General features: G+C 41.7%; 2 protein-coding genes across 2 annotated transcripts in view; both read right to left on the bottom strand.

Annotated features, from left to right (window-relative positions):
* mbnl3 (muscleblind-like splicing regulator 3) overlaps nucleotides 1-14,655 on the bottom strand; it is a 153,944-nt gene that overhangs the window by 69,007 nt on the left and 70,282 nt on the right. The gene's annotated exons all lie outside the window — the stretch shown is intronic.
* On the bottom strand, nucleotides 4,422-13,071 carry ubl3b (ubiquitin-like 3b). Its single transcript, XM_070963014.1, has 6 exons — nucleotides 12,909-13,071; nucleotides 12,182-12,292; nucleotides 8,704-8,812; nucleotides 8,020-8,106; nucleotides 6,549-6,626; nucleotides 4,422-6,024 (listed from the first exon to the last, which is right to left on the bottom strand). The coding sequence occupies exons 2-6, from the start codon at nucleotides 12,206-12,208 to the stop codon at nucleotides 5,972-5,974; spliced, it is 354 nt and encodes a 117-aa protein (XP_070819115.1). The 5' UTR covers nucleotides 12,209-12,292; nucleotides 12,909-13,071; the 3' UTR covers nucleotides 4,422-5,971.

The following is a 14,655-nucleotide window of genomic DNA, read 5'->3' as shown; positions in this document are numbered from 1 at the left end:
AGTGCATACATGATATTAATGAAATACTTCCTGGATACCTGTACTGGGACTGATAGATACAGGAGAAGAAGACAAGAAGTTATGGACTGAATATTATAACTGGATAACAAGGAAGGAAAATTGGGGACATGGGATAACAGCACCAACGTTGCAATACAATTAGCTGTGATGTGATTTATTTCAAAATTAAAATGAACTTGAAAAACAGAACATTAGCTTTTTGTGACCTTGCTATTGCGTGAGGACATTTCTGAACAATGTATTGATTTAATATGCTCAGGATAATTAAAAAATAAAGTTATTGACCTCTTATTCCCTGTATTCGACCCTTGTATCACCCAGTAGACATGCAGTTTTTCATTGGTAAGTTGTTATGTAGGCTGCACGGTGGCGCAGCAGGTAGTGCGTGTGCCTCACAGCAAGAAGGTTGCCGGTTCAATCCCCAGGTCAGACGGGGCCTTTCTGTGTGAAGTTTGCATGTTCTTCCCGTGCATGCGTGGGTTCTCTCCGGGTACTCCGGCTTCCTCCCACAGACCAAAAACATGCTCATTAGGTTAATTGATGACTCTAAATTGTCCATAGGTGTGAGTGCGAGTGTGAATGTTTGTGGCCCTGCAATCGGCTGGCGACCGGTTCAGGGTGTACCCCGCCTCTCGCCCATTGTAGCTGGGATAGGCTCCAGTCCCCCGCAACCCCGAAAGGGATAGGCGGTATAGATAATGGATGGAAGTTTTTATGTAAAGTATAGTGTGTAATTTGGACACTGTAGTCTAAAGAATCAGTTGTGTATCACATTAATTTATTATTCAAGTGAGACAGAACGGGACAGCAGGAAGACAGATAAAGTGTATACAACACTGGATGCTTTTGTTTGTGTTTTTGCCTGTGGTTTCATCATGCTGAAGGTCATTTTTACCTGCTGGGGCTCATAAACACAAAGTGTTTTCTTCTCTAATACTGTGCATTAAAGTGCTGCTACTGCTAATATAAAGTGATTATAATGTGAATTACAAGAAAGTGGTATTCATTTTCTTAGATGTTGAACATTGGAGCAGGTCAAGTTTTATTGTGGTTTGTCATATTGATAAAATGACACTAATCCAAAGCAGATTTATGAGGTGAAAAGGTTTTCCATTGTACTTCAGAAGCAACACTTACACATCATTCTCACAAGACAGCTTACACATAATGTTTGACTTTTGAATAATGCTTTCTTTAATAATACGTGTTAATAACGCATCTAGGTAACAAATCCAACACCAGGACCCTTCAGTTGATCTTCATAAGGGATTTTAAGATGCACTTAAGTGGATGATTATAAACAAACACAATACATGTGATGTTTTGAGACTCAATTCCTCAGGTTTAAAAGGGTTAGAGGATTCAAGGATTCAAAGGCTCATTTGTCACATAAAGAAGTAATATGTGTCAATAAATGCAATGTGGTGTTCTCCTAAGGTTGTGCTTAAAGTCTGAAAAATAAGGATTTGAAAAAAGAGCTATAAAGGACAGAGTCAGAGGTCAGAGTTCACCGAGTATCTCTTCTATTGTTGAGGTAGTGAGGTAATATTTAATTCTTCGTGACTGAAATAAAAAAAAGCAGAAGCGTGAAGGTTTGGTCATTTCCTGTTCACAGAAGCCACTGGAGGACTCTGATAGCAGTAAATCTTCCATCCCTCTCCCACAGTAATGCTGAGAAATATTTAGCTCTTCATCTTGTGAGTACGCCCTGGACTTTTCTTTCCATCTCTATTGCGCACAGAGCTGATACTGTTGTCAAAGCTGAGGCCCTTTAGAGCAACACATTACAAGGAACAGGGGAGCATCTGGTAACATAAACGATCAAATAAAAAGAGGTTAACTGGCCTCGCCCTCGGCCCTACACGCCCCTGTTACAGCTCGGTAATGGAAACACTAAAGTACACAAACACACACCTGGTCAAAAGTCCACGTCCCTGGCCCTCCCCGGTTGTGAGCTCTTCATCTGGAAACAAAGAGCCACGTAAACCAGTGTCGTTTTCCCAATTAGGAGAAGAAAGGAGGTCTGGAGATGAGGAGAGACAGCAGCAGCTTCTGGAGTCAGCGTGAAAGCTGCTCATTTGCGAACACCCCGCTGGGTTAATTCAACCCCTGCATGAGTGTGTATGTTTTCACACTGGCCTACTGAACTCTTTCATTTCATGCCATTGGAGGACCTCTGGTGAGGAAAAATAGACTGAAAGGAATGTACACATGATAATACACATGCAGAGTCATGACCGCACATTCACACTCTATCATGAATACTGATGAAGAAGCTGCCTTCTGATAACTTTCTGCTTTTCTACTTTGTGATTCCTGTCATTTAACAAGTTAAGAGCCAGTGGTATTAGTAGCCTCCTTCTCCTGTATGTGCTTTGTGTGTGTGTGTGAGTGTTCACAGCTGGTTTTAATATAAAAGCCACTGGCAGATAAGAAAATGGTCAGATGAGGTGAAAGGAAAAAGGGATCTAGAGAGCTAAACGGCGAAACAGAAAATAGCGCATATATCACAACTCCCTGTTGACTCAGACATTCACTTACTTTAGTGTAATCAATCTGTTCTGAAGCGTGAACCTGTTTAAACAGAGAGCAGAGGAGCAGTGAACATACAGACAGAATGAGATTTTTAAAAAGATGATGCCAAAGTTTAGCTCCTTAACAACAAATCACATTTGTAACTATTTTTTTCTACCGTTATTCGATCGACCACTTTCATTCACCTCTGTACAGTCTGAAAATCAGTTAGTAGACTCTTGAAACTACAATGAAGACTGAGGCTGCATTTAAAGGTGTCATATGAAGGAACGGGCCACCTGTTGAGATCACACTCCCGAGAAGCATATTACCAGAGTATGTTAAAGATGAAGCTAGAGCCAGCAGCTGGTTAGCTTAGCTTAGCATAAAGACTGGAAACAGGGGTAAATACTTAGCCTTGTTCTGGGTAAAAGTAGGTAAGCATTTCTGAAGCTCACTAATTAGCCAATTATATCTTGTTTGTTTGACCCAGACTACCTCAACTCATGTAACAGTACTTCCACTTAAGTAGGATTCTTACAGCCTAAACCACAGGACGCACTCCAGCTGAAGTAGGAGTTAAGCCTCCCATATCAGGACCAGGGGAGGTAAAGCAGCTGAGAGTGCAGACGGCCCTCCAGGGACACACAGACCAGCAGTGAACAGTGGTTGGACCACAGCCCACCGCGAGAAACTGGCTGCACGCGTGCTTTGAGTCATGTCGACCGCAGAAAGCAATTCATCCTGCAGCAGCTCTGAATGCGGTGGGCTTAAGTAGCAGAGATTTCAACAGAGTGCCTCCCTGGACTCTTATTTAAACACTGCTGATCACCTCTGAGGTCAGCTGGACGCTCCTGTTTAGACATTACCTTCCAAAAACGCCGTCAAACCCCAGAGGGCAGTTCAGATAAGAGCAAGTGGAAAATGTGAAGAGATGTAGAACGACAAGCCGTTTCAACACAATAACAGGTTGGGAAGAACAGGAGGCCTGTGTTGAGAAAGAAGTGGGTTGACTGCACTTTTCCAAAGGTACACTGCCAGTGTCAACTGGAAACCTGGACTTCTTGCAGCTACACGTCAGGAGCAGATTCCTGAGGCAGACAGGAAGAAAGAGCTGCTGAAAATCAGCTCAGCAGAAAGTTATGACCCAGTTCTGTTAACAGAAAGCCCACTTCAGCTGAAACCCGCTGACTTCATTTATCATCAAACTGTCCACAAATATATTTGTTTCCTTTAAGCTTCAGTGTTTCAAGGTGTTTCTGTCAGGACTCAACTTCTAAATACACATCCTTTTTTTAGTAAACAAATCATTTATTACTTTATTGTGCCACTTCAACTTCTATCTATGCATTAGAATACAGCCAAAATGAAGACGTATACTTTCCCCCACATCAGCCCACGATAACCCTCAGTCATTGGGCTTACAGAGGAACACTGCCACCTAGAGGTGTATGAATAAAACTACATCTAGTTTGGTCATTAGTGTGATAAGTCAAATTCTTATCAGATATAATTAGTACTGATTCTCAGATGACACAAGTGATATGGAAACTTAAAACCATCAGTATAAACACAAACACTGAGAAAGAGGACATTTCAGTGAAGGAGTGAACAGTATTTGCATATTCATCGATCCTGGATTTTCCTGGATTGAAAAACAGAAAGTAAGCAGCAAATCTTTGCAATCTTTTGTAGTCAAATTAAGTTAAAAGTGTCTCCAAAATCCCAGTTTGACTTCTATTGTTGCACATATTGTATTACATCTTGTTTGTACAAGATAGTCAACAGATTAATCAATAATGACAATAATCATTAGCTGTAATTCGATCCACAATCTCTGTCTTTTGTTTGACTCTGAAATAGCAAAAAGGAATCAAAAGAAGACGCCTTATTTAAAGATTTATTAATTTATAATACAAGCTTTTATGTAGACCACATTGCATTTTTAGTTTTTACATTTATTCATACTGAGCTAAACTTCATAGTGACACTGATTGACAAAACACAAACCAAAGGACACTCAATGGAAGGAATCAAAAGGTTTCCGACTGTTTCTGAGAAACCGCAGCCCGTCAACACTCCCAGTGCACCACCTTTTTTTTCTAAAGACCACATGCCCTCACTAGTCTTCATACAGTATGCCACGTGCATCACACACCCTCAGACACACTCACACACAAACTCACCCACACTAAAATTGAACAAATACCTATACACAAGATAAAAATTGATATATTTAAATTTCAATATTAATGATATTACTGAATTCCACGATAAAAGGCAAACAAGAAGTAAGGACAGCATCCAAATGAAAAGGAGGTGAAACACCACCAAAATCTTCCTTTTAACTCTTCATCCAAGCGGGAGAAACTCTCCCTCTTCCTCCTTCGCAGTGTCCAGTGGCGGGGGCTCCCACAGCGACAACGCTCCTCCCTCTCATCTTCAACCGCTTCTTCTGTCTGCGTTTCACTGGCCCGCCGCGTCGGCTCCTGTTACGAGGGAGCATCGACAGTCTAGTCCATAAAGTCAAAGCCAGAAGTGCGAACAGGACGCCTGACGGCACACAAGCCGTCCGCCAAATCCTCAGACTCCATCCTTACGAGCCTCGCCGGGACTCTGTTCCCGTCCCCCAGATGTTCACGCAGCTCTTCCTCATTAAAGTCTTTTCCCCGTTAGTCCTTTGCCAGGAACAAACATGAGTAAGATAAATGGCACAAACGCCACTGGTGCTGATACAGACCAAACGGTTCAGTTAGTAAGAGGCAGAAACAGTCTGATGAGGAGGATGGCACGTTTTCTACCATGTGGGGAATTGAAGTCTGTTCCTCTGACCAAAAGAAGACATAACAAAAAACCAGCCATTGGGGAAAAGATGATGATGATGAAACACAATAAACAATTCTGAATTAAGAGACTGGTTAAGTGCAATGAGAGGGTTAACACCATTCAGTAAGATCTGGGGAAACATCCATGTGACTAGTAGGGAAAGGTAATAGCCCACACATCCTTTATAGCAATTCTGTGTCCATGAAGAGCAAAGAGTTCCTGGGTCTTTTTCACTATGTATGACGGCTCTTTAAGACTCGTCCAGCAGCGGACAGGTCTACGAGGGAGCGTAGGTACTGTTTAACGTCATGATCTTTGAAATAAAAGGGAATAACAGCAACTTATGCCGATACAGTAAAAGCTTGGGGGGCAAAAATGGCTATATTGGCACAAAAAAAGACTCAGATTGGACAAGAGTTCAATCAAAGCGGGTGACGGCCCCAACCAGACTTCCTGTGACTTATTCCAAATCCACAGCTGACAGGATGACAGGCAGGAAAGAAGAGGGTGTATTTATATGTATATATGTATGTGTGTGTGTGTGTGTGTGTGTGTGTGTGTGTGTGTGTGTGAGGTTAAGGTAGAGGGTAGGAGGGGTGTTTTTGTTGCTTTACAAGAGGAGACAGCAGTTGCTCTCTGTGGTTTTTTCTCTGTTCCTTTGACCTGCAAAGACAGGACAGCAGAGACACGGAGTCAGATAAAAACAACCTTCTGAAAGTAGAAGAAAGCACGACTCGCTCTGCAGACGGGGTGTGTGTGTGTGTGTGTGTGTGTGTGTGTGTGTGTGTGTGTGTGTGTGTGTGTGTGTGTGTGTGTGTGTGTGTGTGTGTGTGGGAAGAGGTTGTGGTGAGCAGCAGAGGCAACAAAAGCCCCATTGCATGATTATGTGAAAGCTCAAACAAACAGAGCTCGGTGATGTTGATGAAAATCAACTCTTTTTTGATCCATTTTGTTCCACTTTTTCTGACCAGTGTAATTAAACATGCAAGTGGTTAAATGCAACAAACACGCTGACCTCATGTTGTCTGTCGCTCTTCAAATGTTGCTGTTCAACATTACCAATGTCAAAGTAACCTTGTCCAGAGTGAACTTAACTACTGATATAAATATACTGATTATTCTGCAATTCTGCTCAAAAAAAAAAAAAAAAAGTAAATAAAAAGAGGAGGCAAAGAAGAGATCCTCACCATGAGAGTTGGGCTCTGGAAGAGTCTCTCTGGCAACCAAGTGCATGACGGTCGTTCGGCCTGGCGGCAGCTTTAGAGCTTTAGACAAAGAAGTGATTCATTATGCGTCGGCTGTATTTTAGAGTTTGATCCTACGGTAGCAAATTCTACGAAAATGGTCATTATAGGATGAACGATTGATGTCTGCGATTGAGATTTCACACAAACAACTGTGATGTTATAAAAAGGATAACACTTCAGCTAAACTGAGACTGGCGATCTTAGAGCTTTGGGGAATTTCCAGATGAGCAGACCCACCCGGGCCGTTATGGTGCCGTCATTAGACTGTACAGAAAGATGGATGACGTGTCTGACGACTGTACACAAATAAAGCCAAAATATCCAGATACAGACGCTGCCCCCATCTGCACAGTAGTGAGCGGGTGTGGACCTGTGGTATCAAGGTCCCGCCCACATACAGACACCCCTCATTTGCGGGTTAGTGCTAGCTGTCAATCAAAATGTCATACCCCCTTTTTATAGCATGAAATAACTAATTAGAACCAAACTTAGCAGAAAAATGAACACCTGAACATACACCAGCGTGATAGGAACCTAAAGGACAGAATCTTTGGAATTTTTTGGGGGGGGGGGTTGGCTCATGTCCCATCCACTAACATGGAGTGGGTGGGGTTTATGACCTATACTGCAGCCAGCCACCACGGGGCAATGGAGATGTTATGTGTTCACTGTTGGGGAGCTGTCATGTCGCCCATCTTTATATGCAGTCTGTGGTGCAGTGAGACTGATTTTCTTTTCTCCTTTCCTTTCTATGTGGAACGGGGACAGATGGGGGATGACTGACACCTCATTTAAGGAATACTGCTTTATATTCTTCTTTACAACTATGAAATAATCCAAGCAAAAGGATGCTGACTGGCTGTAGTGAGGGCAGGGACGGTGGTGGAGGTAAATGACCGAGTTTGATGAGAAGATGTATAATTAACAACAATGTGGCCTGCGGTTGTTAGCTTGCTATCTCTGGCCTTTTAAGTTTATAACCCTAACCACGTTATCTCCTGTCCAACTCTATTTTCACCACAGCGCCTCAAAAACACTGTGAGGTGAAAGGATATAACTTGCCTCCACTGCCACCTGTCACTATGACAACAGTGTTAGTTATGTTATATCCTGCTACCTGTGACACTGAATCAGGCAAGCTACTGTGTCTGAATTAAGCTCTGTAAGTGCAATTAGAGCTCCAGAGCATGTGTTCATCAGGTGTGACGCTGACTTTTTTCTTATTTCTCCTTTCATTTTTTTATTTATTGATAAGATTTTTAAGTAACAATCTTGCAGGTGTGCCTGTTGGTCTTCATCTCTGAAGCTGAGCATAAATATAATACACCTACAGACCCAATACAACCGTTTGTCTGTCAGCTTGTGAAACATTTTATCTGGTGATGGTGTCTTTGTTCAGAGACTGTCTCACCTCCCAGGGTAACGTTGCCATGAAGGAAGCGTCCCTGGAAGATGAGGCGCAGTATGCTGGGACTGCTCACCCTCTCCTCCTCCCATCCTGTCACAGAGCAGAGAAACAACAGGGAGTCACTTACTGTAGGCCGGAGACCAATGCTGATGTTGATATATGGATGTTTAGAAATCTGATAACAGTGTTTCAGCTCATAGTAACTTATTTTACATGAACACAAAAATAAAAATCTTGCTGCAGAACGTCAGACACAAACCGAGCAAATATTTTATAGTTGCGCTGACACCAACATATCTGCAGTAAGTGAATATCTTATTGCTATTCATTATTGTTCTACACTGTAATAATGGTATTACTCATCTGGTCACTTTTGACTTTTTAAGTTTGTGGTCAAATTGGCCTTTGTTCATTTCTATATACAAGGTTTGCACTACATGCCTTAAGTAGAATGGCAATAAAACTGACATAAGGACAATGGGACAACTAATCCAGTAAATTATGAATACCATACTAATACTAAATACAATATTAGTATAATTTATAATTATCTGCAGACACTGAATATAACTGTGCCAGCAAAGATTGAGACTGAATCAGATGGACTTCTTAGAACGTCATAAAACCTACGAAAAACATAAACTGAAACTTAAAACTAAAAAATTAATCCTAAAAAGGGAAACTTACCTGCAGGCCAGTTCTCAAACACATGCTTGGCAATGTCTGTGGCCGAGTCATTCGGGGAGAAAGTGAAGTCTTGCGTTTTCCCACTGACCAGGATAAGGCGGAGGTGCACCTACAACAACAAACACAAACAGCTTCATCTGAGTCCACAGAAACGTCGTATCAGCCAACACAAACCGGGACAGTTCTTCGTAATTAGCTGTGGTGGAATCCCTCCACTTCCTCTAACCTCTTCAGACATGAGGTGACCTTTAGAAGGCTGTGAAGAGACGGGCATTCCAGTCTAACGAGATTTATCCACAGCAGATCTCCACCCTTTGACTGGCCGACTTCATTCACTGAGGGCTTACACTGAAGTGAGCCCCTGTTGCCAGAGACGACAACAGATATGGGTGGGGCTGAGGGGGGAACACTGGCCCTTTAGTTCCAGGGCGCCGCGAGCTCCTCTCCGGGCTGTCGGCCTAATGCGATAACCCCAGGTGTCCCAGACAGCTCTGGGCCATGTTATTAAATTTACATGGCCAGTGCGTAGCCCCGAGGGGGACGGTGCATATGTGTGTGGGAGGGTCTTTAACAGCGGGGTGTCCTCCAAATTCTATCCTCTGGGCAACTACACAAACCAATCTCTTAAAAAACACAACTAAAAATAAAGGGAGTTGCTTGTCTTAACATGCCTTTAAGGCCGAACATCAGGAAATGAATGTGGGACAATCCAAACTCATTGGAGACTTAAAAGTATCACAAACTCTCTTTTTCTGTGTGCAACAAGAGGACGACATCACGCTCAGGAAATGGGGATTTTATAGATTAGACAAATTAACTGGCAGGTTAATCAATACTCAAAACATTACAGCAGCCATATATTGTAGTACTTTAAGCAGTTATACATGTAAAACCATTAATGATGACTAACATGACAGCAGCAGAATTCAACAATTTTTTTAGCTTCTTTGTGTTGATTTAAAACACTGACTCTGATGCTGAAGTGCAGATTTTCAGCTTTAACAGTGCGTGAGGACGCTCACCAGGAACGTGAACGTCTGTGAGTCACAGGCTTCATGCACTGATGCAAAGAAATAACACCTGCCCACTGACCCCAAACCACAGATGTATTTTAATAGAGAACCTTTTGAGGTCAAAATGTCTAAAAATGGGTACCACACCAGCGACTATATTGTACCAACAGGCTGACAGGCTCTATGCTGGCAGGACTGATTAACCAGAAACAGTGTTAACAGCAAAATATCATGTGAATTTTTCAGGTTCAATATATTTTATTTCTCATCATAAAGTGCAATATTTTAATGATTTCTCTCACTTCACTTTTCTCTTCACTTCACTGATTTTTCATATATTTAAGATGTTTTTGACATACTTAATAGACGATGTCTATTTAGCTCAACTGAGGTTTGAGGTTTCTCTTCTGATGCTACTTTCCAACAGCCACTTACATGCGTTGTGATAGATTTCAAGCAGTCATCAACACCAAAGGAACTGCAGCCATTCATACTCATTTGTCCACATATTTTATACTGTATGTACATTCAGCTCATGGTCAGGATTGAATTATTGCTCTGACCTGAATTATTGATGCATTTTGGACCTCAGTCGTGTAATTTATGCTGGAGCAAGTACTGCTGCTGATTAATCCATTAGTCCATCATCTCTAATCAATCATACTACTCCTCTAAAAAATTACGAATGGGAGAAAATCAGCTAAATCTTTCCACTGGGACGTCTCTACTGAGGAGGCACAATTGACAGCTGGGATTCATTTTCCTCGGCATTTGCCCTCCTTCAGAAGGTGGCACATGAACTTTCTTGGGTTCACAAATCACAGAGCAGAGAACAAAGAGACTTAACCACGAGGTGTGACGTCAGGGAGGGATGACCCCACTCTCTGATCTGTTTACAAATACAATCCTCCCTCGGTGGTCCTCTGCCCTCCCCTCCCCCCTCTGAACCGAATAACCTCAATGTGGGGTTACATACCCATGTCATCATTAACAAGCTTTGTCCCTGTCCCTGTCCCTGTCCCCGTCCCTTTCATCCTCAACAAAATAAAAACAACGTCAAATCTGCCTGGTTACCCATGGCGACATCCAGCATCCCAAATGTCCTCGAGAATCCAATCCAAAGGAAGACATTAAATCCTTCAAACACTGTTGTGAATTACTTTTTTAAAGGGTTAACAAAGCTACCAAAAGCTTATGCATTTTTTTATTTTGGTGAAGTTTGCCAAAAACTAATGCCATGCCCCGGGGCAGCTGCCAAGAGAGATGATCCATTAAATCCAACTCTGCCTAAACTCTTTTACTCTTTTACCTGATGTACCTAGATGTCCCAGATAGGACATACAACAACATTTGTGCTTAAATATATATATATATATATATATATATATATATATATATATATATATATATAGAGAGAGAGAGAGAGAGAGAGAGAGAGAGAGAGAGAGAGAGAGAGAGAGATTTTTAAAAGGTTCTGACAGTATAAATGTGGACTGCAAATAAAATATGTACTAGTGTATCAAAGACAGCAACAAAAAAAATATTTTCAATCTTGAGAATATCCTGCTGATCATTTTCACAGTTCAGCGACTGTCTGGTTTAAGAAATGTCAGAAAATAATTAAAAACGACCATCAGAATTTCCAAACGGACTCAATGACGTCTTCTGATGCTTGTTTTTTCTGACCAAGAGCTCAAAGACTGAAACCTCCTCAATTTACAATTTTAGAAAACAGAGAAAAGCTGCAAGTCAAAACCAGCAAATCTGAAAATTTTGCTTAACCATTATTTAAATAATTAAGTAGCAAAGTTGTTTCAGATTCATTTTCCGACACTGACTTAAATGATCAATCGACTAACTTTTCCACCACTAAACACAAAACTGAAAAACATAAAATTGTAATAATTTTCCATCTTATTATCTCTGAATATACTTGCAGGTTAGACAGCCAGCACCCAGGTACCATAATTGACACAAAATACAATCCTCTGTATACCTTCTACTATTATTCCTGATCTGTCTCTAAATGAGTTTCGTCCATTCCTATGGTGGGAGGAAGGGGGGGGGGGGGGGGCTGTGGTCAGGATTTGTTAAGAGGGTACAATCAATTGGCGTCTAAACCTTGAAAGGAAAGTAGGGCAACGTTTTAACTGAGATTAGACAGATGGTGTTCACAGGAACAGCAGTCACTGTCCCAGCTAGTGTTTGTGGAGGTTGGCTAATCCATGACCACCGTCCTCCCCCACCCCCAGACCCTTAATTACTTTAATTTTGGGAAACCTTAGTTTTATGTTATCACTGATAATCAAATGTTACCAATATCTCCGCATCATGCAGCAGCAACTGGTGTGACAGACTACAATGCAGAGAAAGCACATGCAGCCTCTGTTAGATATTAAGCACCTTAGCTGTGATGCTACTGGAAAATAACTTCAGAAAACGGTGGCAGACTCTCACTCACTCACCATATCAAGATCCCTCTGGGTGGTCATGGCTCAGAAAGGAGGAAGGCCGTGGACGTGGAGCAGATAGGGCCGGACTGGAGTGCTTCAGCTGCTGGAGACGGGGCCAGAGCCCTGACACAAACAACACAAACACTGTGAGGCTGCTTCCCACAGCCTGGCACCATAACTGCACTGCACACAAACCATTTTGCACCGAGCTAGCATGTCGCTAACATTACAGCTAACACCACAACGTTATCACTCAAACGTCAGACCTGCACATGATTGATTAGGGACCTGAAATCGTACTAGTAGTAAGCAAACAGGCTCCCTTAACCATGGTGTAGCTAATTAAAGTTACAAATTTAGCTTGCCAAGCTATAGCAGCGGCGAGCTTAACAGCTCAAATCTTTCTATGTTCCAACAGTTTACATTCAGCTAGTTAAGCTAGCGGGCTATTGTTTTTTATATTAGCTAGATTCAACTGTAACTGTAAATTAGCTGGCATGTAGTAATAAAACTGTTGATGTTTTAAAACGACTACAAAAATGAATTCGCTCGAGCACAACAACTAGCACGGAGTTTCGTATTGACAGATTTCGAAACCGAGTTCTGCGAACAGGAAGGCTTTTGCTAAAATTAGCATTAGCTGCTGTGTTATCTTATGCCAATCCTGCTATCGCTGGCTAGCTGCGGGCTAGCTGGCTAACTAAATGTGCAAAGGCAATTTGTGTCCCGTCGACCTCACCTGCATCTGATGATTATGATGGAATTTTGCATTCAGTTGAATTGACGAATCAGTGTGAAGCGTTTTTCATGAGGAAAATATCGAGTGTAGCTGAATATCGTTGACTGTGGGTATCGGTGGCTAATGGACGGGAAGACGCCGGATGTCAGCTGGTTGTAAACACAGAGAACGGCCACAAAGACTTCTGGGAGTTGAAGTCCACAACTAGTCACTTTTTCGCCAACATTTAAAACGTTGTAGATACTTTTCTGCTGCTACTGTCTTCAGTGCGAAACGTGATGACTGATTTCATTTATTTCTCAAGTGCTACATGTATGGTTCATTTCACAATAATTCACCAAATGATATCATGCTTTCCCGAACAGACGGATAAAGACTGACCAGGTAAAAGGACAGACTGACAACGAATTGCATCCCGTAAAAATATTTCCTTTAGTGTCACATTAACAACACCACTACAATATGCCTAATTAATCCCAGTAGCAGGGATGTTCATTCTTGAGTTTGGAAAGAATGGTTTGACAAAACAGTCCCATCTTAAGGACCATTTGTGAGCTTTTCCAGAATCACGTGATCTTCATTGGCATATCGAGTTTGCTCTGTTGTCATGAGGACCATCACCATGACAACTGCTTGGAGACTGTGAAATTTCCTGCTCAGCCAGGTGATCAAATCTGAAGCTGTGATCCTGACTGCAGCAGAGGTCCGATAGATTAAAACAGAGGGATTAAAAAGAGCTCAGGGCAGGAGCATGAAGTTATTGATATCTTGACCTAAAGTCTCCAAAGAAGAAGAGACAAACAATGACGAAGGCCCAGATATCAATAACTTCATGCTCAAGTTGAAAAGGCAAACACAGAGGTTACTGTGTCAGTTATAATTCAGTTGTTTAAACTGATTCAAGAATCTATCCTGTCCTGAGCTCTTTTTAATCCCTCTGTTTTAATCAGTCGGACCTCTCCTGCAGTCAGGATCGCACAAGCTTCAGATCTGATCATCTTGACCTAAAGTCTCCAAAGAAGAAGAGACAAACAGTGACGAAGGCTGAGATATCACCTGAGCTCACATACTCTGATCCAGCCCTGGGGACAAACCCAGAATAGAGAAAAAAGCTGCAGACAGAGATGCTCTCTGGTTCCTGATGCTGATCCCATGAGCCATCAGGTGAGTCATGGTAGAGCAGCTATTAGACACCTGGAGCCACAGAGGCATTTACATAGAATGATTTCCTGTGTAAGTGCCTCGCCTTGTCTGAGTCATGACTCAGCTAATGAGGAACAGAGCAGGATTGAAAAGCCAACTTTAGAGATTAAGTTTAAGTACAGTATAAAGCTGTACTGGTTTACTTGTCAGCATGATGAGCAGAAAGCAGCACAAGTAAGCAGAACACCATACAATCAACTGTATAATATACTTCTATGAGACAAACAGCTTACTTAGAAAATCCATCACTGAATAATGATGAAACATTTTGCAGGAGATACATTACGATGAGAGAGGATTTCAGAAACAGAATCAGAATCAACGTTCCTTTATTGATCCCAGAGGGGAAATTGTTTTTTGTAGCAGTGCTCCATACAAAATAGAATTATAGATTAGAATAAAATTAGAAAGAAAGAACGAGAAGGAATATATATAAAGGCAATATAAAAAGAAACAGAATATTAATACTAAGGATATATGTAAATAAGAAATATACAAACAAACAGAAATATACCACACAGTAGAATGTACAGCAATAAAACAA

Source organism: Chaetodon trifascialis, chromosome 5 (assembly GCF_039877785.1).
Source record: "Chaetodon trifascialis isolate fChaTrf1 chromosome 5, fChaTrf1.hap1, whole genome shotgun sequence".
In the NCBI taxonomy this organism is placed as follows: domain Eukaryota; kingdom Metazoa; phylum Chordata; class Actinopteri; order Chaetodontiformes; family Chaetodontidae; genus Chaetodon; species Chaetodon trifascialis.
Note: the sequence above shows the minus strand (reverse complement) of the source record. Positions and strands in the feature narration are given on the sequence as shown.

Bases quoted from the DNA above. Each gene is read 5' to 3' on its own strand.
- ubl3b (XM_070963014.1), bottom strand. From the start codon at position 12,208: ATGACCACCCAGAGGGATCTTGATATG. The intron at 8,813-12,181 runs GTGAGTGAGTGA...TTGTTGTTGTAG, and splicing joins CCCAGAGGGATCTTGATATG to GTGCACCTCCGCCTTATCCT. The intron at 6,627-8,019 runs GTGAGACAGTCT...CTTTGTCTAAAG, and splicing joins TGGCAACGTTACCCTGGGAG to CTCTAAAGCTGCCGCCAGGC.